This window comes from Esox lucius, chromosome 16 (genome assembly GCF_011004845.1).
Source record: "Esox lucius isolate fEsoLuc1 chromosome 16, fEsoLuc1.pri, whole genome shotgun sequence".
NCBI classification, from domain to species: Eukaryota; Metazoa; Chordata; class Actinopteri; order Esociformes; family Esocidae; genus Esox; species Esox lucius.
Genome location: NC_047584.1, coordinates 33,362,015 through 33,386,769, shown reverse-complemented (window position 1 = coordinate 33,386,769; position 24,755 = coordinate 33,362,015). Strand labels below are relative to the sequence as shown.

Below are 24,755 nucleotides of genomic sequence, written 5' to 3'. Positions count from 1 at the left end.
AAAAAGAACAAGATCATCAGCTTGGGTACTTCCTAGGCACAATGCAATGGGGAGACCCGGGACAAATTAGAAACATTATAATCTATGTATATTACCTCTGATTTCACAAATCTCTTCAGTCTGGTGGTGTCAATCGATTGCAACCACAAAGAAGGGACAGAGGAACAATCCCTATATATGATCACAGCCCTATATGTCATTCTCCATTTTATACACCATTTTCACAAGTATAATGCTCTGGCTGATCCCTTGTGACGATCTGGTTGGATTCATGTGATCTCGAAGCAGTTTGTTAGGAGGGATCAGCCAATGAAGTCCCACCCAGTTGACTACATTGTAAAGACGCGGAAGCCGTCAATGGCTCCTATCATAAATGGGTCCCATCCATCCCCACGGTAGTAAACCTAGAGAAACGATTAACTGGTTGTGTTATGGCTGATGTAAGGAGACCACTTTGTGGTGTCATGTGGTATTGCATCTTCTGTCATTTCATGAAAATGTTTTAGTGACAGTGTTGAGGAGACACACCTGTGTAGTTCAGCAGGAATCGCATGATGCTGGAAATCCAATGTACCCAAAACCCAACTGGGTTTATGACCACAGGGCTTGTATGAACACATGCATGCACTACTGTCATTTGCTGTGGATGAGAGCATCTGCTAATTTATGTAAAATTTAAGGAGATGAATGGGTAGTAGACACAGTAGCTAAACATAGTGTAAGAGGTTAATAAAATGGATTTAAGTATTTCCAATTGTCTAAGGCCAAACCATTACCTCAACTCCCATTGAATACTTTTATCCAAAGAGTGAATTTCACCACACGTTCTTTACTGAGATCGTGTATATAAGCATGCCTTCTGTTTCTCAGGGTAAACTGTTTTCCAATTCCAGTTAGACACTCTGCATGCTCCGCGCAATCATGGTTTCAGATACTGTATCAAGTTTGTGATAAAATGCGTTTGTTAAACTGCATACTTGATCATCCGACACTTAGACTTAGGTCCAGACAACACAACGTCTGACTAAGCACAAAAGTGCATAAACAGGCCCTGTGTCGCAGGTGCCTTTATTGTTAGCGTTTTTGCGCGTCATCGGCACACCACATCCTCAGATAACGGCAAAATCAGACCGAAATAACATTAATGAAATTGGCTGATAGTCGATTTTATAATCGCAGCCCTGGTCTGTTACAGCTACGTGGGTTTTTCTCAGCCAATTCTCGTTTCGCACAGCTGGACTCTGACAATATTTCTTACATCTGCGGCAAACAATAAATTATTCTAAAGATAATTATTACAAATGTATGTAACAATTACTGTACCATAGCCAACCGAGTCACACAGTTGTACATAACCTTTAAAAAGCTAGGTTTCTGTGTTGAACTCCCATAAAGGACGGTAGGAAAATAAATTCACTCACTGTTGCTTTGGATAAGACTAAAAGGCTAATATTGACGCAAGAACATGTGGAGCAACTTTTGTGGGTACACACTTCTTGTTATTCAGACAAAGAGAAGGGCACAGTCACTCAGTCTTACTGCCAAGACTATGGATCAAATTCACCTCTGCTTAGTTTAAAGTGAACAACACAGGAATCGCCCACTAAATCACCTGATAACCCTTAGGATTAACTGGGAGAAAAACTGGACCAAGAGAGAGATCTGACCGGACATGTAACGGCGTCTCGCTCTGCGCGGGGTCAATAAACTCACGACCGGAGTGGCAGTGGGACAATCTAATAATGGGGTCGTGTCTAGTTTGTTGTGGTACTTCATAGTGAACGACATTTGTTATAGTCTCCTTAACTTCCGGACACACCAACGTCATCTACAGAAAAAGGGTCAACGTGTGGAGTTGATGTGGTCGCTGGTTTTGGCCGGAGGAAAAATTCCGCTGGTCAGAGGTTCGCTGGTAATAGCACCAGATTAACATCTTATTCATATATGATTGTCGTTTTACTAATTAAAACATTTATTGTCTTGTTTTCCTAATGGGACAAGTTATTATTGACCATGGGTAGACTTTGTCAATGAACGCTAATTGTGTCCTGTTTTTGTAGATGGCGAATATGAGATAACTAGCAGTAGGCCCACTAGCTGCAACTGAAATATTTTGTTGGCTTGCTGTCTTTGCTAATGTTATTCTGCCAGTTCAAATACTGTACTGAAGTTAACTCCAGTGTGCTGGGACTGTGAAATATCTCCACACCATAGCTAAATAGATTGGTGTGAAAATAAAGGCATTCATTTTTAATTGCCTTCTGATACTGAACTGGCCAGTCGAGAATTTTGTTTGTTTAGTGTCAGAAAATAGAAATTTGATTTTCTCAAGCTTGTACAAATAAAATAATCAATACTTCGTAACAAGAATAATATGGCTACTACTAACAATAAAATGAATACAATAATATAATATGCATATTTGCATCCAATATTATATAAATGCATCCAATAACAGCATTCAAGTACAACTACTAATGTCTGCAATTAGTAAACGATGGAGAAAACCGAACCGCTATACAAAAAAACGAATTAGCTGAAATATTTGCAGGCAATAATACACAGTATTTATATATTTATTTACATTGCTATGTTGCCATATAAGTTTTTTTTTTTTTTCTTAGGTGTTCTTTCATATACAGGGAAATTAAAGTGGATATATAAAATAATTGTATTGCTTCCAACAAGTTTAGTGATTCATATTTCGTACAGTATCGGTATCAGAGGTGTTGAGAATTGATCATAAAACAAAGCTCTTTCTGAGCAACTATTCCCCGACTTTTTTATACATGTCCCACTGGACATGGAACTGAGCTCACAGGCAAGGTCATTGTTTCCCAATCCACTCCTCTTGTTGCACATATTGGTTCCAGCCTAACACTAACCCACCTGACACATTGGTTCCAGCCTAACACTAACCCACCTGACACATTGGTTCCAGCCTAACACTAACCCACCTGACACATTGGTTCCAGCCTAACACTAACCCACCTGACACATTGGTTCCAGCCTAACACTAACCCCCCTGACACATTGGTTCCAGCCTAACACTAACCCCCCTGACACACATTGGTCCCAGCCTAACACTAACCCCCCTGACACATTGGTTCCAGCCTAACACTAACCCCCCTGACACATATTGGTTCCAGCCTAACACTAACCCACCTGACACATTGGTTCCAGCCTAACACTAACCCCCCTGACACATTGGTCCCAGCCTAACACTAACCCCCCTGACACACATTGGTCCCAGCCTAACACTAACCCCTTTGACACATTGGTTCCAGCCTAACACTAACCCACCTGACACATATTGGTTCCAGCCTAACACTAACCCCCCTGACACACATTGGTTCCAGCCTAACACTAACCCACCTGACACATTGGTTCCAGCCTAACACTAACCCCCCTGACACACATTGGTCCCAGCCTAACACTAACCCCCCTGACACATATTGGTTCCAGCCTAACACTAACCCACCTGACACATTGGTTCCAGCCTAACACTAACCCCCCTGACACACATTGGTTCCAGCCTAACACTAACCCCCCTGACACACATTGGTTCCAGCCTAACACTAACCCCCCTGACCCATATTGGTTCCAGCCTAAAACTAAAGGCCTGAATAACTGTCTGCTCATTTGTTCTTTCTGATTGGTTACACATCCTCTAAATACCAATGGGAGAACAGTGTGGCTAGAGGTTGCTGCTGCAGCCTGGGAGCTCTGGTTGTGAAATTATGGGTTTGATTGAGCTGACTGTAAACTGTCTCTTTCTTGTCTGTAATATTCAGGGTAAAACCTGCCCAGACTGTGGAACTGGCCCTACCGGCAACCCCCGGTCCTCCCAGCAACCCCCGGTCCTCCCGGCAACCCCCGGACCTCCCGGCAACCCCCAGTCCTCCCGGCAACCCCCGGTGGCACACTATGGTGGATGTGACGAAATGGCCTCTGTTTAGCCTGCTGGGAGACCAGGTGCTGTCATCCATTCGGCAGGCCTGCGTGTTCGGGACCTCTGCCAACGAGGTCATCTACATCACGAAAAACGACCATGTAGGTGCTCAGGTGAGGCCGACACACACGCTGTGCACACGCCAGAACCTCATCTCCCTCTGTGTTTCTCTCTCGACCAGGTGTGGGCATTTGGGCTGAACTGCAGTAACTGCCTAGGCACCGGGGACAGCCAGAGCTCCATCCTGCCCAAGAAGCTAGACGTCCTGTGTGGGAAGAAAGTGGTCAGCCTCAGCTACGGGAGTGGGCCCCATGTCCTCCTGGCCTCTGAGGGTGAGGAGTCCCAGCGTGTCTACCACGAAAACGCGTCCAGATCGCCTTGGACAAATGTCTCACAACAGAGCCGCCGTTGAGTCTGGAACTATTCTGGGCTGATCGTTTTCCTACATCGTTTGTCTCAGATGGCGAGCTGTTTGCCTGGGGTCACAACAGCTACAGCCAGCTGGGCAACGGAACCACCAACCAGGGTGTGGCTCCGGTTCTGGTGTCGGCCAACCTGCTCAACAAGAGGGTGACGGAGGTGGCCTGTGGGTCACATCACTCCCTGGCATTGACCGACGCTGGTGAGGTAAGAGGAGAAACGGACTGACAGCGAATGGACAGCGGTGGAGAGATGGGGGCTAGGGTTAGGGTTGTGTCTGTGTGTCTGTGAGCTAACCTACTGGGGGGGCTGACAAACCGCCTTCCAAAGCCCAGGGGTCGAGGTTGAGAAACAGCTCCAGACTGCTGGGTCCTGGTCGAAAGCCACTACTTTACTGTAAACCAGCCATCCTAAGCGCTGCTATAAAGGCCCTTTTGTTGCCGTGTTCTTTCACTGAGTCTGTGCCAGGTCACGGCTCCGGAGAATGTGAAACCGTTCTAGAATGAACCGGGTTGTGTTGTCAGGGAGGAGGTTGTTATAGTAGCTGTAACCGTGGAGTTTCCTATTGTGAGCCGTGTCTAAAATCCAGTCGTTCCGTTCAACGTGGTTATCTGTCCTGTCTGGTTGGTCAGGTGTATGCGTGGGGGTACAACAACTGTGGCCAGGTCGGGTCAGGCTCCACGGCCAACCAGCCCACCCCCCGACGAGTGTCCAACTGTCTGCAGAACAAGGTGGTGGTCAGCATCACCTGCGGTCAAACCTCCTCCCTGGCTGTGGTCCAGAACGGAGAGGTGAGTGAGAGTGGCCTCAGTTTGACCTTTTCTGATGACTTAAACTAAAGGCTTCTAATGTTGGCTAGACATTTCAATCTGGACTCCCTCCATTGCGTTAGTTTAAGTGATGAGAAAATGATAAGTGTTTTACAAAACAAAAGCCATCGGTGATTGGATTATCTATAACCAGTCAGAGTATCAAAGCCAATGAAAAATCTTTCTAAATGAAAGTATTTGTGTGTTCTGGCTTCGGCCCAACCTATTGATTTTTGGGAAGAATCAGAGGGAACCCATCAGTTTTTGGGTCTAGACTCCTTTCCAAGTAGAAACAGACATCCCTGAGTGTGGCGTAGTCCTTGGCTGGGCCGAGTTTGGGTTGCAAGATAAATGAGGACGTGGGTATGATATTAAGTTTCAGTATTTGGTTGTAACGTAGCAGGTTTCCAGGCAGGCAGAGACTGTGCAGAACACTCATTAGGGAGAGGGTGTGTCCTAGGTTTACGGCTGGGGCTACAATGGAAACGGACAACTGGGGCTGGGCAACAACGGGAATCAGCTGACCCCTTGTCGACTGGTGGGTCTGCAGGGACTGCGTGTGTTACAAGTAAGTACATACATATACACACACAAACGCACACACACAAACCTTCCTCCAGGAGAAACCCTTCTCCCCCTCCAGATAGCTTCGGGCTACGCCCACTCCCTGGCCCTAACTGATGAGGGCCTGCTGTATGCCTGGGGGGCCAACACCTACGGGCAACTGGGGACGGGCAACAAGAGCAACCAGCTGAGCCCTGTCCAGATCCTGACTGAGAAGGAGAGGTGAGTGTGTCTGTCTGTCTGTGTGTTTGAGGTAGATTCCAAGTCAAGGTCAATAATACAGTTGACAATTTGTAATAGAAACCATGTTCCTTATGATCATGTTGCTTATGATTTTGCGTACAGACTTTATTTGACTAGTATAAGTATTGGCATTTCAGAGCAGAACAGAACTTGTTTCCCCAGAGTCATGAATATTAGATGGAACCAGCAGGCCCGAATCACGTTCAGTCTGCAGAGACTGCATGACATCTTAAAGGGTTTCTAGGAAAGGTTTTTGTAGAATATGCAGCTCATTTGGGATCCGCTTGAAACTTACTCTTGAAAGCCGCAAGGGTTTATACAATCTAAAGTTGTAAAGTTTTTTTAGTTTTTTTACTGCCAATATAATTGAATTCAGTTATTTGTTAAAGTTGATGGATAGTAAAATATCTTAGCTTCAGAAGCTATTGTCTACTTATTCTGGGGTGTATTATTTATTAAAACAATTACTAATATCTGCATATTAATATGATTCTTGGATTTATTCATTTCTTTCTTCTAACAACACTGTACTTTCCAGACAAGGGGATTTGGCAGTATTTCGTTTTTAATTAAAATGTTTATTTTAGATTCTGTAACAGTCAAAATATCCTCTTTAAAGTTATAACGTAAACTAAATACATTTAATTTGATTGTTTTTGTGTACAGGCAAGGCTTTTCTTCATTTTGTAAATTCATGTTTTGACCTAAGATTTATGCCTTTGTTCTGCCCAAAAAGCTTGTCCATTTCATGAAACACCCATAAAGCTTATTTCTAGTATAATATCACTAACTTGTCAAAATCCATCCCTTCACATGTTGGGCCATGAACCTTCCCCCGAAGGATTCTACAGACACATCCAAAGTTTCCTTTTCTGTTTTCTTTTTCAAATACATTTGAATGGACTTGGCCATGTGTACCCAAACCCGCAGTAGTCTCATCAGCAGCGACAGACAGAGTTGAGGGACAGTTTGAATGCAGACCCCTTGACATCCTACTCGCTCCAACAGGATCGTAGAGATCGCAGCCTGCCACTCCACACACACGTCCGCAGCCAAGACCCAGAGTGGACAGGTCTACATGTGGGGTCAGTGTCGGGGTCAGTCCATTGTCCTGCCATTCCTCACGCTCTTCTCCTGCACAGACGATGTCTTCGCCTGCTTTGCCACGCCCTCCGTCACGTGGAGACTCCTCTCCCTGGGTAAGTGGGTGTGTCGGGGGCTGAACCTTCTGGTGAAGTTGGTGTGTCGGGGGCTGAACCTTCTAGTTAAGTGGGTGTGTCGGGGGCTGAACTTTCTAGTTAAGTGGGTGTGTCGGGGGCTGAACCATCTGGTGAAGTTGGTGTGTCGGGGGCTGAACCTTCTGGTGAAGTGGGTGTGTTGGGGGCTGAACCTTCTGGTTAAGTGGGTGTGTCGGGGGCTGAACTCTCTGGTGAAGTGGGTGTGTCGGTGGCTGAACTCTCTGGTGAAGTGGGTGTGTCGGTGGCTGAACTCTCTGGTGAAGTGGGTGTGTCGGTGGCTGAACTCTCTGGTGAAGTGGGTGTGTCGGTGGCAGAACTATCTGGTGAAGTGGATGTCGGGGGCTGAACTCTGGTTAAGTGGATGTCGGGGGCTGAACTCTGGTTAAGTGGGGGTGTCTCACTTTGCTGTCCTTTTTGGATGCCTTTTGAAAATATGATGTATGATTTTAGACTGTCCTTCAGTCCCCTATCAAGCAGAACTCAATTCCACCAGCCCAGTAATGAGAAGACATGAACTTCTGGTTCTCTGCCAAAAACCCATGGAAATTTAACTTTTACAGAATGAGACGATCGTTGTGTCTTTGTGGTCTACAGAGCATGATGACTTTCTGACAGTAGCCCAGTCTTTGAAGAAGGAGTTTGACAGTCCGGATACGGCCGACCTAAAGTTCAGTGTGGAGGGCAAATACATCCATGTCCACAAAGCTGTCCTGAAGATCAGGTCAGAACAGTGCTTACTTGACTCATGGAGCAAGAGCAAGTTATCCAGCTAACCTCCAAACATACACAGACGTTTCTGTCAGCCAGCTAACATCCAAACATTCACAGACGTTTCTGTCGGCCAGCTAACATCCAAACATTCACAGACGTTTCTGTCGGCCAGCTAATATCCAAACATTCACAGACGTTTCTGTCGGCCAGCTAACATCCAAACATGCACAGACGTTTCTGTCAGCCAGCTAACATCCAAACATTCACAGACGTTTCTGTTGGCCAGCTAACATCCAAACATTCACAGACGTTTCTGTCGGCCAGCTAACATCCAAACATTCACAGACGTTTCTGTCGGCCAGCTAACATCCAAACATTCACAGACGTTTCTGTCGGCCAGCTAACATCCAAACATTCACAGACGTTTCTGTCGGCCAGCTAACATCCAAACATTCACAGACGTTTCTGTCGGCCAGCTAACATCCAAACATTCACAGACGTTTCTGTCGGCCAGCTAACATCCAAACATTCACAGACGTTTCTGTCGGCCAGCAAACATCCAAACATTCACAGACGTTTCTGTCGGCCAGCTAACATCCAAACATTCACAGACGTTTCTGTCAACCAGCTAACATCCAAACATTCACAGACGTTTCTGTCGGCCAGCTAACATCCAAACATTCACAGACGTTTCTGTCGGCCAGCTAACATCCAAACATTCACAGACGTTTCTGTCAGCCAGCTAACATCCAAACATTCACAGATGTTTCTGTCAGCCAGCTAACATCCCCAGTTTATATTTGAATGGGCTAGTAAGTCCAGCTATTTTACTAGATCCACTGCAAATATTTTTTGTGCGGGGAAAATTCAGAATAACAAAACACACTCTTAAATGAAGGGTAGTTTGAGATGTTAGCTGGCTAAAAACTGTCCTCTTTATCTTCCTCTTTTTCTAGGTGTGAGCACTTCCGGTCTATGTTCCAGTCTCATTGGAATGAGGACATGAAGGAGGTGATTGAGATCAACCAGTTCCCCTATCCTGTCTACCGTGCCTTCCTCCAGTTCCTCTACACAGACAACGTAGACCTGCCCCCGGAGGACGCTATTGGTCAGTACCACAGTCTGCCACGCCCACCAAGCCTTCCTGACAGGGGAGTTGTTCAATAGGGAAAGGTTTCAGGCACATGCTATAAGCTCCTATTGGTTCCTCTGGGTCCAGTTGAACTGCCACCTGTAGGTTTTTGTTAATAAAATCAGAACTGCTAGATTAGGGTTTGATTTTAAGCCTTTGCGACGGTCCATACAAAACATACATAAGAAACTAAACAATGTGAGCAAACATCCAGTTGAAGTGACTTGTGGTTGGCAGGTCTGCTCGATCTGGCCACGTCCTACTGTGAGAAACGCCTCAAGCGCCTGTGTCAGCACACCATCAAGAGAGGCATCACCGTGGAGAATGCTTTCTCCCTGCTTGCTGCAGCTGTGCGTTATGATGCAGAGGTCAGTCCCATCCCCCTTCACCTAGCCACAAGTAACTTAAAACCCCTTCACACCTAGTCACAGGTAACTCAACCCTCAACTTAAGTTACCTGTGACTAGGTGTGATTGGGTTGAGTTACCTGTGACTAGGTGTGATTGGGTTGAGTTACCGGTGACACTGTGTGAAGGGGTTGAGTTACCGGTGACACTGTGAGAAGGGGTTGAGTTACCTGTGACTACGTGTGATGGGGTTGAGTTACCGGTGAATAGGTGTAATGGGGTTGAGTTACCTGTGACTAGGTGTGATGGGGTTGAGTTACCTGTGACTAGGTGTGATGGGGTTGAGTTACCGGTGACTAGGTGTGAAGGGGTTGAGTTACCTGTGACTAGGTGTGAAGGGGTTGAGTTACCTGTGACTAGGTGTGATGGGGTTGAGTTACCGGTGACTAGGTGTGATGGGGTTGAGTTACCTGTGACTAGGTGTGAAGGGGTTGAGTTACCTGTGACTAGGTGTGAAGGGGTTGAGTTACCGGTGACACTGTGTGAAGGGGTTGAGTTACCGGTGACTAGGTGTAATGGGGTTGTTACCTGTGACTAGGTGTGATGGGGTTGAGTTACCTGTGACTAGGTGTGATGGGGTTGAGTTACCTGTGACAAGGTGTGATGGGGTTGAGTTACCTGTGACTAGGTGTGAAGGGGTTGAGTTACCTGTGACAAGGTGTGAAGGGGTTGAGTTACCGGTGACTAGGTGTGATGGGGTTGAGTTACCGGTGACACTGTGTGAAGGGGTTGAGTTACCGGTGACTAGGTGTAATGGGGTTGAGTTACCTGTGACTAGGTGTGATGGGGTTGAGTTACCTGTGACTAGGTGTGATGGGGTTGAGTTACCGGTGACTAGGTGTGATGGGGTTGAGTTACCGGTGACTAGGTGTGATGGGGTTGAGTTACCGGTGACTAGGTGTGATGGGGTTGAGTTACCGGTGACTAGGTGTGATGGGGTTGAGTTACCGGTGACTAGGTGTGATGGGGTTGAGTTACCTGTGAATAGGTGTAATGGGGTTGAGTTACCGGTGACTAGGTGTGATGGGGTTGAGTTACCGGTGATAGCCACAGGTAGCATCACACCCGATGAAGTCAACAAAAGGGTTTGGTATGTGTTGCATTAGAGTGCATGTAGTAAAAAGTAAATGAACAGGATAAACAGTTCCTCACCCTTATCAATTGTTTATTCTTTATTATTTTTGTTTAAGGAACAGGACCACAGTGACAGCTTATTTCCTGGTTGGAGAGCTAATCTCCTATTAACTGTGTTTCTAGGACCTGGAGGAGTTCTGCTTTAAGTTCTGTGTGAACCGCTTGACAGAGGTGACCCAGACTGCAGCCTTCTGGCAGATTGAGGGTAACCTGCTCAAACAGTTCATCTGCCGAGCCAGCCGCTGCGGAGCCTTCAAGAACTGACCCCTGAACCCTTTCACCTGTCGTGGTCTTCATCACATGGTGGCTCGGCGTAAGCTAAGCTAACCAGGTCCTGGCCCTGCAGCCTGATACTCAGCCGTCAGGCTGCCCTGTTAGCACTGTGGCTAACTGTTGGGTGCCAGAAGACATTTAGAAGCAGCTCCTCTGACTGCTGCCCAAAGAGTGTTATGGAACAGTTTAGAGGAGGTGTTTAAATGCCGGTAGATTTCCACTGTGCTTTTCTTTAGTCTGCCGAAAAATGCCAGTTGGGGATCATGATCTGTTTATTCTCTGATTGCTCCACAGAACCGTGTAGTACAGCTAGGTTAAAACTGAATCGACGTCTGCAAACGTACAGTTACTGCAGTATTCTGAGAAAACAACAGGTGTGAATGTAATAGCACAGGATACAATCGCATTGAATTTTGTGAAGGGAAATTGTTCAGGTTTGAACATCCATGTAGGATCCTTCAGTGATTCCATTCATGAAATATACATATCAGTCTGAGTTAAATCCAGCAGTGATGGCAGCGTATGGAGTAGGCAAACTGTGGCGGAGCTCTGTATGAGAACCAGTTATGCATTCTGTTGGGTAGAACTCCTGTTTCCTTCCATTCTTATGTGTGGATTGTTTTGTTCTTGGCAAATGAGGAGCACAATTGCACTTTGTGATGTGCAGTGGATTCTGGGTGAGAGAGTGATTACATGAGTAATGGTTATGTACAGATCTCTCTGGCGCTTCAATGTTCCAGCATTTTGCAGAGGATCTGGGGTTACGAGGTGGTCTATAATCTTATGGGCTAATCACCATAAGATTATACAAGTCTATGTTCTATCAGTAATATTTTCACAGTCATACTACTTCCACGTGATTCCTCCTATAAAATATTATTTTTAAACAATTACCTGCAGTCAAGATGGCCAAATAAGCAAGGAGAGTGTATGTGTATGAGTGTCCATCTGTATACAAAGTACAGTAACAATTTTAAAACTAAGCAGTTGTCTTTTCTCTGACTATGCCTTCATATTGGCAAACTCACAGCCCCTCCAATGTGTCGCCAAAGCAAGCTGATGAAACCGATCTGGATAGAAAAGGCTTCTTTGACAGAAGGGCTAAGTTTTGATTACTAAATCGATAGTAGTTCAAAACCTACCACATTTTAAGTGATTTCACAACTATACAACTACTTGACTGGTATTATTGTGTGGATTCTTGTATGTATGAAATGCAAAGGATGTCACAACATTGTTTAAAAAATGCAAATATGGCATCACAGAAATGTATGCATTTGGCTAGAATGAAAAAGTGAGCAAATACAAATTATTAAACAGAAGAATGAGGAGGAGCAGTTTGTGATGGGCCGGCAATTCTCCTGACATGATTTGGCAGTACCTCCATTAAATCCTGTTAGGCCCTGATTAAATCCTGTATTGCACAAGTTCATCGCAATAATGTGATGTATATTCACTGTTTCCATTGTTAACTGCTCCCATGCAGAGTGCTGTGTGTTGGCTCAGTCACAATTAATACAGACTAGACTGAACCAAAACAGGTCCACAGTACAGAAGTTATACATATACACTCACCGGACACTAGTTCATGAAAGGAGAAAGGTCAGGTGACAGAAAGTGACACAAATACTGAAATATCCACTTTTTACAGTAGTGGTGTGTAGCAGGTTCTCTGGAAGCACAATGTCAACCTTGAAATGGAGGGCAGTAAACAGGGACCCGGGTACGAGACAGGCATACCACAAAGTGGACGGTGATTGTAGGAGCTTTGTTGGACTTCTGCTTGTTTCATCATTTGTTCCCAAGTTTGTGGTTTGAAAGCATAAAATTTTAGTTTTTAAGATTATAAGAAGGTTTGAAAGTAGAACACATTTCTTCACAGCAGAACTCTAAAATCCCATAAGGACAAGTAATTCCCCACCACTATTATAGGAGATGGGGTTTTGTCTGGCAGCGCTGCTTATTTCTCCAAAGTTGATCTGGCTTCCCTTATGGCTGCTGCAGCTCTCTGTAGCTCACTCTGTGCCTTCTTAAACTCTGAATAAAGGAAGGAGAAGATATAACATTTGACTTGGTATTTTTTAAGGCAATACACAGAAACACTTCTGAAGCACACTAGGGGGTGTGGTCTGAACAAATATAGGCTTCGTCATAGGGGCTGAAAACAAGCAGCTTATTCGCAACACAAACACCTGTTCACCCGTTATTAACAAACTAACTCACCGTCTTCCTGCTGTGAGAGCATCTGGGGTAATTTCCCAGAAGCCTTCATCACGTTCAGAGCAAGGTCACAATCTGAAAAAACAGATGTGACAGAGGTTAAATGAGAGTTATGAAATATGCTTTTGTAACCACGCAGTGATCGATAAGTTGGGGGGGGGTTGATAGTAACCATGCAGTGATCGATATGTCGGGGGGGGGGGTGGGGGGGGTTTGATTATAACCATGCAGTGATCGATATGTGGGGGGGGGGGGGGGGTTGACTGTAACCACGCAGTGATCGATATGTGGGGGGGGGGGGGGGGGGGTTGACTGTAACCACGCAGTGATCGATATGTTGGGGGGGTAACCATGCAGTGATCGATATGTGGGGGGGGGGGGTTGACTGTAACCACGCAGTGATCGATATGTTGGGGGGGGGTTGATAGTAACCATGCAGTGATCGATATGTTGGGGGGGTTGACTGTAACCACGCACTGATCGATATGTTGGGGGGGGGGGGTTTGACTATAACCATGCAGTGATCGATATGTGGGGGGGGGGGGTTGACTGTAACCATGCAGTGATCGATATGTCGGGGGGGGGGGGTTGACTATAACCATGCAGTGATCGATATGTGGGGGGGGGGGGGGTTGACTGTAACCACGCAGTGATCGATATGTTGGGGGGAGGGGTTTGACTGTAACCACGCAGTGATCGATATGTTGGGGGGGGGGGGGTTTGACTGTAACCATGCAGTGATCGATATGTTGGGGGGGGGGGACTGTAACCACGCAGTGATCGATATGTTGAGGGGGGCTGATAGTAACCATGCAGTGATCGTTATGTTGGGGGGGGGGGTTGATAGTAACCATGCAGTGATCGATATGTTGGGGGGGGGGGTTGACTATAACCATGCAGTGATCGATATGTTGGGGGGGGGGTTTGACTGTAACCATGCAGTGATCGATATGTTGGGGGGGGGCTGATTGTAACCACGCAGTGATCGATATGTTGGGGGGGGGGTTGATAGTAACCATGCAGTGATCGATATGTTGGGGGGGGGGTTATTGTAACCATGCAGTGATCGATATGTTGGGGGGGGGTTAATAGTAACCATGCAGTGATCGATATGTTGGGGGGGGGGGGTTAATAGTAACCACGCAGTGATCGATATGTTGGGGGGGGGTTATTGTAACCATGCAGTGATCGATATGTTGGGGGGGTTGGTTTCACCGCCTAGCTGTCCCACTCACCTTCCTGACTGGCCCGGTCTGAAATGATCCTCTTGGACATGCCAACCAGGTCCAATATTAAGGCATCAAACAAGGATTCTGTGCACTGAGCCTCATTGCACCTCCTCCAGAACATTCTGCTGACCGCAGTGCTGGAGTCAGAAGCAGAACCGCTGGGTGAATCCGGACCCGGAAAACAAGGAACGGAGGAAGATGGCAACGCAGCGACCAGGGGGCACTCTGGGGGGACCATGGACTTCCGGGCAACAGGGGACTTAGTGAGGACCGCCGGGACCAGGGACTCTGGGGAGACTGGGGAGAAAGGGGACTCTGGGGTGACCTTGGGCACAGGGGACACTGACCGGGAGAACGGGGGCGCAGGGGACGCTGACCGGGAGACCGGGGACACTGACCGGGAGACCGGGGGCACAGGGGACGCTGACCGGGAGACCGGGGGCACAGGGGACGCTGACCGGGAGACCGGGGACACTGACCGGGAGACCGGGGGCACAGGGGACGCTGACCGGGAGACTGTGCATTCCGGGGTGCCGGTGTCGGCAGGCGAGATGGGATTATGACTCGCAGTGAGAGAGCCGCCGTGTCGACCTAAGAGGTGAAGCACAGAACCACATCTTGACAAGCTGTATTAGACGGCTTGGAGCTGCCCTCTGGGAGGACAGAGAAGACACAGCCGGTTCTGATGTTTCTCTTCATAAACTGGTCTTTTGACCAGTCACGCTGTGTCTCCTAGAGACAAATTACTTGTGTCTATGTACGTGTCTAGAATATGTGCAAAAGTACAGAAATGGTAGAAGGAGAGTCACTGAATCAATGTCCGATTCATGAGCCTGGATGAAACTGGTTCTGACTGGACTTTTTGAGCTTTGAGATTTAACATTGTAGTTCAAGATGAGACAGTTCTCTTTGGTTATAACAACAGTACTCTATATAAACTGATTAGTATTTTTCTACTTTGAGAAAGTACTCATTCTAAAAATAATGTTTTGCATCAGCGGACACTTCTCCACTGGTGTTTTTTCTAGAACTAATCTGATAGGTGAAGAAATGCAGGAGGAGGGATGTAGCCACCTGATTCCTGATAGGATTTGATAGACCCCAAACACAAAGTGACCGGCAACAGCAGACTCTCAGACTCTGAATCCTGGAGGGAGATCAAACCACCAGTTGGTCCGGGACAAAGATACCATACAGTTGACCGGGACAGAGATACCATACAGTTGACAGGGACAGAGATACCATACAGTTGACAGGGACAGAGATACCATACAGTTGACAGGGACAGAGATACCATACAGTTGACAGGGACAGAGATACCATACAGTTGACAGGGACAGAGATACCATACAGTTGACAGGGACAGAGATACCATACAGTTGCCAGGGACAGAGATACCATACAGTTGCCAGGGACAGAGATACCATACAGTTGACAGGGATATATACTCTACAGTTGCCGGGGACAGAGACACTGTACAGTTGAAAACAATACTCAGAAAGCTGTGTAACCTACTGAGTCAATGATTGTTACATCGTCATCTATATCTTCAAGCGCGTTTTCTGAGAAAAACAAGTTCAGTTTGATAGTGAGCCTTATTGCATTGTGTGTGTGTGTGTGTGTATTGCATTGTGTGTGTGTGTGCGTGTATTGCATTGTGTGTGTGTGTGTGTGTGTGTGTATTGCATTGTGTGTGTGTGTGTGTGTGTGTATTGCATTGTGTGTGTGTGTGTATTGCATTGTGTGTGTGTGTGTGTGTATTTTACTTGAGGTGAGTGTGGAGACTTCCGCAGGAGTTCTGTGAATAGAGAAATATGATTTTTCCAGTATCACGACACAGCACAAGGGCATGCAACCTAAATGTTTGTTGTACAATAAACAGCTCAGCACCGAAAAGACCACCATCTATAAAAACAACTTCACCAAGAATGTGCCACGCTTGTGTTTTCTCACTTCCCAGACCAAACATAGACTTTTGTGCCTTATGATCCAATACAATACGTACTGAATATTTTGTGTTTACTTGTTACTTCAATTATACTTGAACATGTGTTGTAGTGTGCTGACTTGGCCTGTTCCCACCTCCACCAAGCGTCACACGGGCCACGGTCATGTCACATGACACTGGCATAACTAAGTCTGATTGACACTGGCATAACTAAGTCTGATTGACCTGACATCCAGCGGGGCCAAACATTGTCAAAAATCACGGAATTAGGAGCATTAGTTATTAAAAGGGCACTGAGTGGAACTCTTCCTCTACTGTTTACAAGACTACATTTTAAACAATGACACGCCTTGTTGCCTCTTCTTCTCTTAATAAAAGAACAGTATTAGCCTTTTAAGCTAATTAAGTATTCTAAGTGTCCTAATTAAGTATTCTATAGTAGCTCTGCACCTATGGTTGTGTACAAACACAAACAACTAATTGAGCCCATTACTCACTGGTTTGCAGAGTCTTCCAGATCCGACTCCAGTGGGGGGAGCCCAATGTCAGCCTCATCCACATCTCCACCTGTTCAGGATCAAACTACTAATGAATACAATGTATCGCTTATATATTGGTTTTTATAAAATGAAGGAAAGGAAAAGATGTGACTAGAATGACATAGCAACCTGAGCAGAAGGAATCATCCACTATCCTCCCCTTAACCTTTTTTTGGGATGTCACTTCCTGTCTGTGACAGAATGAGAGAACAGATACTAGTTAGAAAATAATGACAAAATATTCTAGTCGGATGTGTGACTCATTCACTTACAACCAAAAAGAAAGAAACATGCACTTAAAACATCAAACAGGACAGGACAGGAAAGCTGGACAGCATCAAAAGAAAAGTACCTACTGAAAATGACACATTAAATCTCATGTATAGAAGTATTCAGACTGTTGGTCATGACACTCCGCATTGAGTTCAGATGCATCCAGCAAAACAATAATTGGAAGCACACAAACAAGACAAAGCTGGAACGGCTTTAATATAAGTCTGGGAATATCTTTAAGTGGCCCAGCCAAACCCCACTGAATTACTGTGGGCAGACCTGCAGATTCACCCAAGCTGCCCATTCTATCTGAAAGAGTTGGAGAGGTTCTGCAAGGAACAATGAGACTCAAAGCTGTGATCGTTGTCAAAGGCACTTCTACAAAGTGCTGAATAAAGCAAGCAAGTCTATTTATATTGTTTTACAGCTTTTTCGGGAGTCCAGTTAAGAGGCCATTACAGTAGTCAACCCTACTAGAGATAAAAGCATGGATGAGCTTCTCTTAGTCTTTTTGGGACACCAAGCCTTTGATTCTGGCTATATATTTTAGATGATAGAATGCTGTTTTGGTGACCGCTTTGATATGACTGGTAAATGTGAGGTCTGAGTCAGAACACCAAGATTACGCCCTTGATCCCTGGTTTTAAGGGCCCGAGAATCCAGCTCTTTACTAATACTTATTTTATTTTTGTTGCCAAACACAAAATAATGGTTTAATTGTGATCAATTTTGGTTCATCCAGGTATTTATGTGCTCTATACAGTGACACAGAGAGTCTATTGAGCTGTTGTCATAGGGTTCGAGAGCCATATATATTTGAGTATCATCGGCATAGCTGTGGTAGTTAATGTTGTTGTTCTGTAGAATTTGGCCCAGAGGTAGCATATAGAGATTGAAGAAAGCGGTCTGAGAACTGATCCCTGGGGAACTCTGCATGTCATAGCCACCCTATCAGATTCCTGATTACCAATGGTGACAAAGTAACTCCAGCCATCTAGATAAGATCTGAACCAATCAAGGACTGTCCCGGAGAGTCCTACCCAATTTTCCAGCCTACCTATAAGTGTTCTATGATCTACAGTGTCAAATGCTGCACTGAGATCTAATAGAACCAGAACTGTTATTTTATCAGAATCAGTATTCAGACGTATATCATTTAAAACTTTGATCAGGGCCGTTTCAGTACTGTGGTGAGGTTGGAAAGCTGACAGAAATGTGTCTAAGAGACCACTTGAGGTCACAAAATTGCTGAGTTTATTGAAGACAACCTTCTCAATGATCTTGGCTAGAAAAGGGAGATTTGATACAGGTCTATAGTTGTTCATTATAGATGCATCCAGTGTTCTCTTTTTTAATAGGGGCTTAATGGCAGCAGTTTTTAGAGACATTGGGAAAATGCCTAATTGCAGAGAGCTATTAACTATTTGCTGTAGGTCCATTGTTATAGAAACAACTGTCAAAAAAAATGTCTGATGACAGTGTGTCGAGACAGCAAGTGGAAGCTTTAAGATGTCGAACTGTTTCTTCTAGGGATTTTTGATCAATTGTATTAAAATGCGACATAATAACCAAGTTATGTCTTGGTGGTCGTTGTGATGGTACAGAGTCCTTGTTAGACTGTGTAGTTCTGATGGTTCATCTAAATTCATTACATTTCACAGTGGACATGAGTTCTGACGCTATCTGCTTTATTGGGTTTGTAAGCTTGTCGACCATGACAAATAGAGTGCAGGTATTATTGATATTTTTGTTGATCATTCCTGATAAATGTTGCTGTCTGGCCCTGTGTAACTCATTGTTGAAGCTACCAAGGCTTTGTATATAGATGTCATAGTGGATTTGAAGTTTAGTTTTCCTTCACTTACGTTCTGCTTTCCTACATTCTCTTTTCAGGGTTCTTACCATCATGGTGGTTCTCCATGGTGTTTTCTGTTTGCTCATAGTTTTCTTTACCTTTACCGGTACAACACGATCCATGACATTCAATATTTTGGCATTAAAATTATCCAGGAGTACATCAACCGACTCAGCAATTATTGTTGGAGAGATAGCTATGGTTTCAACAAACTGAGCATTTGTACTCTCATTAATGTACCTTTTCTTAACAGAAACAGAGTTTACTAGAACATTTGGGGAGATAAGTGAATCAAAAAAGAAACAGAAATGATCAGACAGGGCCAAGTCTTTAACCATGACAGAGGAAATATCCAGACCTTTAGAGATCTAGAATGTGGCCTTGAGTGTTTGTACGCTATTTCACATGTTGAGTGAGATCAAAAGTGTCAGAGTGGTGCAAAAAGTTATTTGCCACTATTGTCTGTACTATTATCTACGTGGATGTTAAAATCCCCTGTAATAATAAACATGTTATAATCAACTGATATAACAGAGAGTAGTTCAGCAAAATCAAAAACATTTGCAGAATATCGTGGAGGTCTGTTAATGGTTAAAAATACAATTTTGGGGGTACCCTTCAATGTAAAACAGAGGTATTCTGTTACCTAGAATGAAATATAATTACCTAGTGTATTTTCTTTGCACTGGAATGTATCTTTGAATAGGGCAGCCACTCCTCTTCCTTTCCTACCATTTCGACACATATTCATATAGCCACATTTTTCAGCTGCTGTCTGGTTAAGAATAGTAGTACTACAATCTTCTGTTAGCCACGTTTCAGTGAGAAACATAACATCTAGGTTGTAGGATATTATAATGTCATTGACCAAGAATGATTTGTTGGCGAGAGATCTGATCTTAAGTAAAGCCAGCTTAATAGATATAATAGGGGTTCCTGGACTAGTAGGTTGACGTGTTACAGTTAACAGATTAGACAAGTTTACTTTATGGGTTGCATGCTCACGATTCCTTCTATTTCTAATCAACACAGGAATAGTGATAGCTTAGCTTGTACTAGCTTGTACTCAAAACTAGCTTGTACTCAAAACAGTCGGCATTGTTATTTTCACAATAGCAGGGACCCGAAGCACATCATCTGAATACTTATTTACATGAAATATTGAATTTTTTTAACTTGCATTTGCACACATTTCAGTCACTATGCGGGATTGTGTTTAGGTTCATAGCAAAGAAATTATAAATGTAATCCATTCTAAATTCTGACTATAACACAACATGTGGAGAAAATGAAGGGGTCTGAATACTTTCCAAAAGCACTGTACATTAAACCTATACTTACTCATTAGAGAAGCTCAGTCGTCTCTGTTCCAACAGCAAAGAGAAAGCCATTAACACTAGGAGATTGTCTTACCATAACATTACCAACACAATATTGTTTTATGATTATATTAAGATTAGGACATTGAGTACATTAAAAGTACAAGTTACTTTTATATTAAATATAAAATGCTCAAATATAGACCTTGAGTGTTTTCTGATGTTGGTTTTCAGGCGTTTTGGAGACATTATTGTGTGATGAGGGTCCAGCCTCTAAGTCAATTGAAATTAAAACATAAAGAAATGCATTTATAAACATACCTTTCCACTCACATTTTATCCTTCATAAATATTAACAATGTTTAAAAATACAGGAAAGAGTTTTTGTGGAAAGAGCAGTGGGAGGGATTTGAACCCATGCTGTATGGCACACAGTGGGGAGAACAAGTATTTGATACACTGCAAATTTTGCAGGTTTTCCCACTTACAAAGCATGCAGAAGTCTGTAATTATTATCAAAGGTAATCTTCAACTGTGAGTAACAGAATCTAAAACAGAAATGCAGAAAATCACATTGTATGATTTTTTAGTAATTAATTTGCATTTTATTGCATGACATAAGTATTTGATACCTCAGAAAAGATTTTTTTTTTTTTTTTTTTTTTTGGAAACCTTTGTTTGCAATTACAGAGATCATACGTTTCCTGTAGTTCTTGACCAGGTTTGCACACACTGCAGCAGGGATTTTGGCCCACTCCTCCACCTTCTCCAGATCCTTCAGGTTTCGGGGCTGTCGCTGGGCAATACGGACTTTCAGCTCCCTCCAAAGATTTTCTATTGGCTTCAGGTCTGGAGACTGGCTAGGCCACTCCAGGACCTTGAGATGCTTCTTACAGAGCCACTCCTTAGTTGCCCTGGCTGTGTGTTTCGGGTCGTTGTCATGCTGGAAGACCCAGCCACGACCCATCTTCAATGCTTTTACTGAGGAAAGGAGGTTTTTGGGCAAGATCTTGCGATACATGGCCCTATCCATCCATTCTCCCCTCAATACGGTGCAGTCGTCCTGTCCCCTTTGCAGAAAAGCATCCCCAAAAATTATGTTTCCACCTCCAAGCTTCATGGTTGAGATGGTCTTCTTGGGGTGGTACTCATCCTTCTTCTTCCTCCAAACATGGCGAGTGGAGTTTAGACCAAAAAGCTCTATTTTTGTCTCATCAGACCACATGACCTTCTCCCATTCCTCCTCTGGATCATCCAGATGGTCATTGGCAAACTTCAGACCGCCTGGACATGCGCTGGCTTGAGCAGGGGGACCTTGCGTGCGCTGCAGGATTTTAATCCATGACGGCGTAGTGTGTTACTAATGGTTTTCTTTGAGACTGTGGTCCCAGCTCTCGTCAGGTCATTGACCAGGTCCTGCCGTGTACTTCTGGGCTGATCCCTCACCTTCCTCATGATCATTGATGCCCCACGAGGTGAGATCTTGCATGGAGCCCCAGACCGAGGGAGATTGACCGTCATCTTGAACTTCTTCCATTTTCTAATAATTGCGCCAACAGTTGTTGCCTTCTCACCAAGCTGCTTTCCTATTGTCCTGTAGCCCATCCCAGCCTTGTGCAGGTCTACAATTTTATCCCTGATGTCCTTACACAGCTCTCTGGTCTTGGCCATTGTGGAGAGGTTGGAGTCTGTTAGATTGAGTGTGTGGACAGGTGTCTTTTATACAGGTAACCAGTTCAAACAGGTGCAGTTAATACAGGTAATGAGTGGAGAACAGGAGGGCTTCTTAAAGAAAAACGAACAGGTCGGTGATAGCCGGAATTCTTACTGGTTGGTAGGTGATCAAATACTTATGTCATGCAATAAAATGCTAATTAATTATTTAAATATCATTCAATGTGATTTTCTGGACTTTAGATTCCGTCTCTCACAGTTGAAGTGTACCTATGATAAAAATTACAGACCTTTACATGCTTTGTAAGTAGGAAAACCTGCAAAATCGTCAGTGTATCAAATACTTGTTCTCCCCACTGTATATGCACTTGGAGGCGGAGCTTCAATGTGTGGGAGGGGCCCAGAATAAAGTTGGTCAAATCATTACCAAAAATAATCCAAAGCAGAATAAAAACTATGTATATTTATGTATATTTTACTTGCTAAATACTTAGTTTACAAATTGACACTGATAAGGGATTTCAATCTGCATTTGATTCCTCACAACAAGGACTGGAGAAAACAACTGTCAAGAACCAGCCGAAGGAACATCTCATTCACTCCTTGCTTTCTGCTGAAACGACCAGCTGGACTGGATACAAGCCAAGAAAACACATGCCCTGTCTGACTGATCAGACTAATCACATCCAGATGGAAACAGGGAGATTAACTGATTCCTGTTATATACCTAGCAATCTACCTAGCCTGCCAGAATTAATCCGGACATAAAACTCACCAGCGACCATCTCAGTTGATGAATTTGGATTATGTTTCAGACAGTACATCCTGAAAAAAAAAACGCAGAGAAGCTCATTCCATACCAAGGTCTTGACCGGTTTCTGGTAGTACCAAATTTATGAACAAGTTCTCTTTAATGTACTTTACAGTTGTTCATTAGGAAAGAAAGCATTGTGCCTCACATATATTCCCCTTTTGTGCTGTCTTCGCTAATGTAGGCCTTGTCGAGCACAGAGCAGGGGAAGTGGTAGGACCTCGAACAGTGTTTCACCTCACAACCCACCGTGGCCCCTTTCTTCTTACACCTATGGCAAGTCTGGGTTGGAGGAAGAGAACAGCTTTTACCAAGATATTAGGCCAAGCTAAGCCATCACACCGGACTAAACATCAACCATTATTAAAACATATTTGACTTAATTTGTTAAAATGATTGTGTTGGGCATAATTCTTTCAAACAATGTTCAAACAACCAAGGGAAACGCTGAAACAACCACAGGGAACATTCAAATAACCTCACCAGTCGGTTTCCCCTCTTTGTCTCTTTGCGGACATCTTCCACAGAGAAACCAAACAAGTCGTCAAACTCAGGAGTGCATTTACAAAATATCCCAGATGAGTAGAACTGCACACAAAACATATGGAGAAGAATTTAAGGGGCCGTCGAGAATTCCCCAAAAAAGCTGGACAGATGATAACATTTTTTTTGATCAATATTATTTAACAAAACAAATTAAATATATAAAGTGACAGGCCACTAATGAGTTTAAGATTAGATGCTTCTAAGATGTTTGTTTAAAAACAACAGAGTACAAAACGTTATTTTTTTTGGGGGGGGGGGGGGGGGTTGATGGAGTAAAGTAGTAGTAATATATTTTAGGATTTTGGATAATTAGCTAGGCCTATGAATAGTTTTCGCAATTGCGTGACAAATGTTTTTTTTTTTATAAAATAATTACATAATCCAATTTCTTTGTACAATTTTCATGCAAGGGTGTCGTTACTAGTCTGCTACCATCATTGAATCTTCACAAGCAACACAACGTAACCCCGGGGACTAATCACAGAAACCCAGATTTATAAATCTTACCAAGCAGTTCTGGTGGGCAGTAACATTCTCTTTTGTCGATAACGGTCCAGTGGTCTCATTCTCCTCAGAACTTTTACAAAGTAGGCATTGCTCTTCCAATTCTCTTCCACTTCGATCAGGAGCCATTCTTGAGATTTATTTACCAAAAACATTAGGTTCTAGCAAGTTTCAGCGGGCTTCGACAACGTCCGTTGCATCACCCCTCAAACAGGGTTGCCAGATTTTATTGCATTTAGCCCAGTGTTCTATACAACCCTATCGGTAAATCGACCTGCCCAGGCCCATTTTTGCCCGCTCACTATCATTAAAAATGCTCAACATAGGTGATCGTCCCTATCTGGCAACGCTGCCCTAGAGTTGTGGTGTGGATTAGTTTCGTTTCTTCGGAATGCGAAAGCAAAACTCGGTGTTGTATCAGTTTCAGTGCACTTGGGGGACCCAGAGAGAGGTTGTGCAGCCTACATTATGCATGCCAAATTGTGACGTAGCGTGATGACCCCGGGCCGTGGTGCAACCTTTCCTTACAGTCGCCACAAACCTCACAGCCGACGTATGAATGTGATAATCATATAGAATACCACAATATAAAATAAATATTTATTTGCACGGCCCACAACGCGGGCCCAGGTGCAGCCACACTGCCGACAGCTACGCCACTGAAGCCAAAGATCTAGTAACTGCAAGAAAAACGTTGTCCATTCGGAAATTCAAATACTGAAAGAAACAAGTTAAATGTAAGATTTACACTTCTGTAGTTGTAAGCACAAAATTAACTTAAATAATTTAAAGGCTATTTCTAATTGACAAAACCGATGTTTAATGCATTCTCAAAACATTGCAACAGCTCTCAGCTTTGCTCAGGTACACAAGCACACAATTCAACCGGAAAGTTGATCCATTGGTTTACAGACACATTACTACATAAGTGGCTTGGGGAAGTATTCATACTTA

General features: G+C 44.1%; 2 protein-coding genes across 6 annotated transcripts; one reads left to right on the top strand and one right to left on the bottom strand.

Moving 5' to 3' along the window:
• The first annotated feature begins 26 nt into the window (after positions 1–26).
• LOC105016624 (RCC1 and BTB domain-containing protein 1) lies at positions 27–12,085 on the top strand. Of its 4 annotated transcripts, XM_010880579.4 has the most exons (12): positions 32–1,912; positions 3,795–4,053; positions 4,134–4,284; positions 4,413–4,579; positions 5,005–5,163; positions 5,642–5,749; positions 5,825–5,967; positions 6,997–7,187; positions 7,821–7,947; positions 8,894–9,045; positions 9,307–9,437; positions 10,734–12,085. In XM_010880579.4, exons 2-12 carry the CDS (start codon positions 3,928–3,930, stop codon positions 10,872–10,874), a joined length of 1,596 nt encoding a protein of 531 aa, XP_010878881.1. In that variant the 5' UTR covers positions 32–1,912; positions 3,795–3,927; the 3' UTR covers positions 10,875–12,085. The 4 variants fall into 4 exon arrangements, with proteins under 4 accessions (XP_019910220.1, XP_010878880.1, XP_019910219.1 ...); XM_010880578.4 differs by having other exon boundaries at positions 30–1,912; positions 3,795–4,026; positions 5,642–5,967; XM_020054660.3 differs by having other exon boundaries at positions 31–1,912; positions 5,642–5,967.
• Positions 12,086–12,174: 89 nt separating this feature from the next.
• phf11 (PHD finger protein 11) lies at positions 12,175–24,555 on the bottom strand. Of its 2 annotated transcripts, none has more exons than XM_034286765.1 (14): positions 23,805–24,555; positions 23,235–23,339; positions 22,900–23,033; positions 22,716–22,765; positions 20,472–20,545; positions 20,289–20,311; positions 16,949–17,010; positions 16,778–16,847; positions 16,099–16,130; positions 15,848–15,894; positions 15,407–15,479; positions 14,339–14,923; positions 13,107–13,178; positions 12,175–12,920 (listed from the first exon to the last, which is right to left on the bottom strand). In XM_034286765.1, exons 1-14 carry the CDS (start codon positions 23,928–23,930, stop codon positions 12,844–12,846), a joined length of 1,530 nt encoding a protein of 509 aa, XP_034142656.1. In that variant the 5' UTR covers positions 23,931–24,555; the 3' UTR covers positions 12,175–12,843. The 2 variants fall into 2 exon arrangements, with proteins under 2 accessions (XP_034142656.1, XP_034142657.1); XM_034286766.1 differs by having other exon boundaries at positions 20,472–20,539; positions 23,805–24,553.
• Positions 24,556–24,755: the final 200 nt, after the last annotated feature.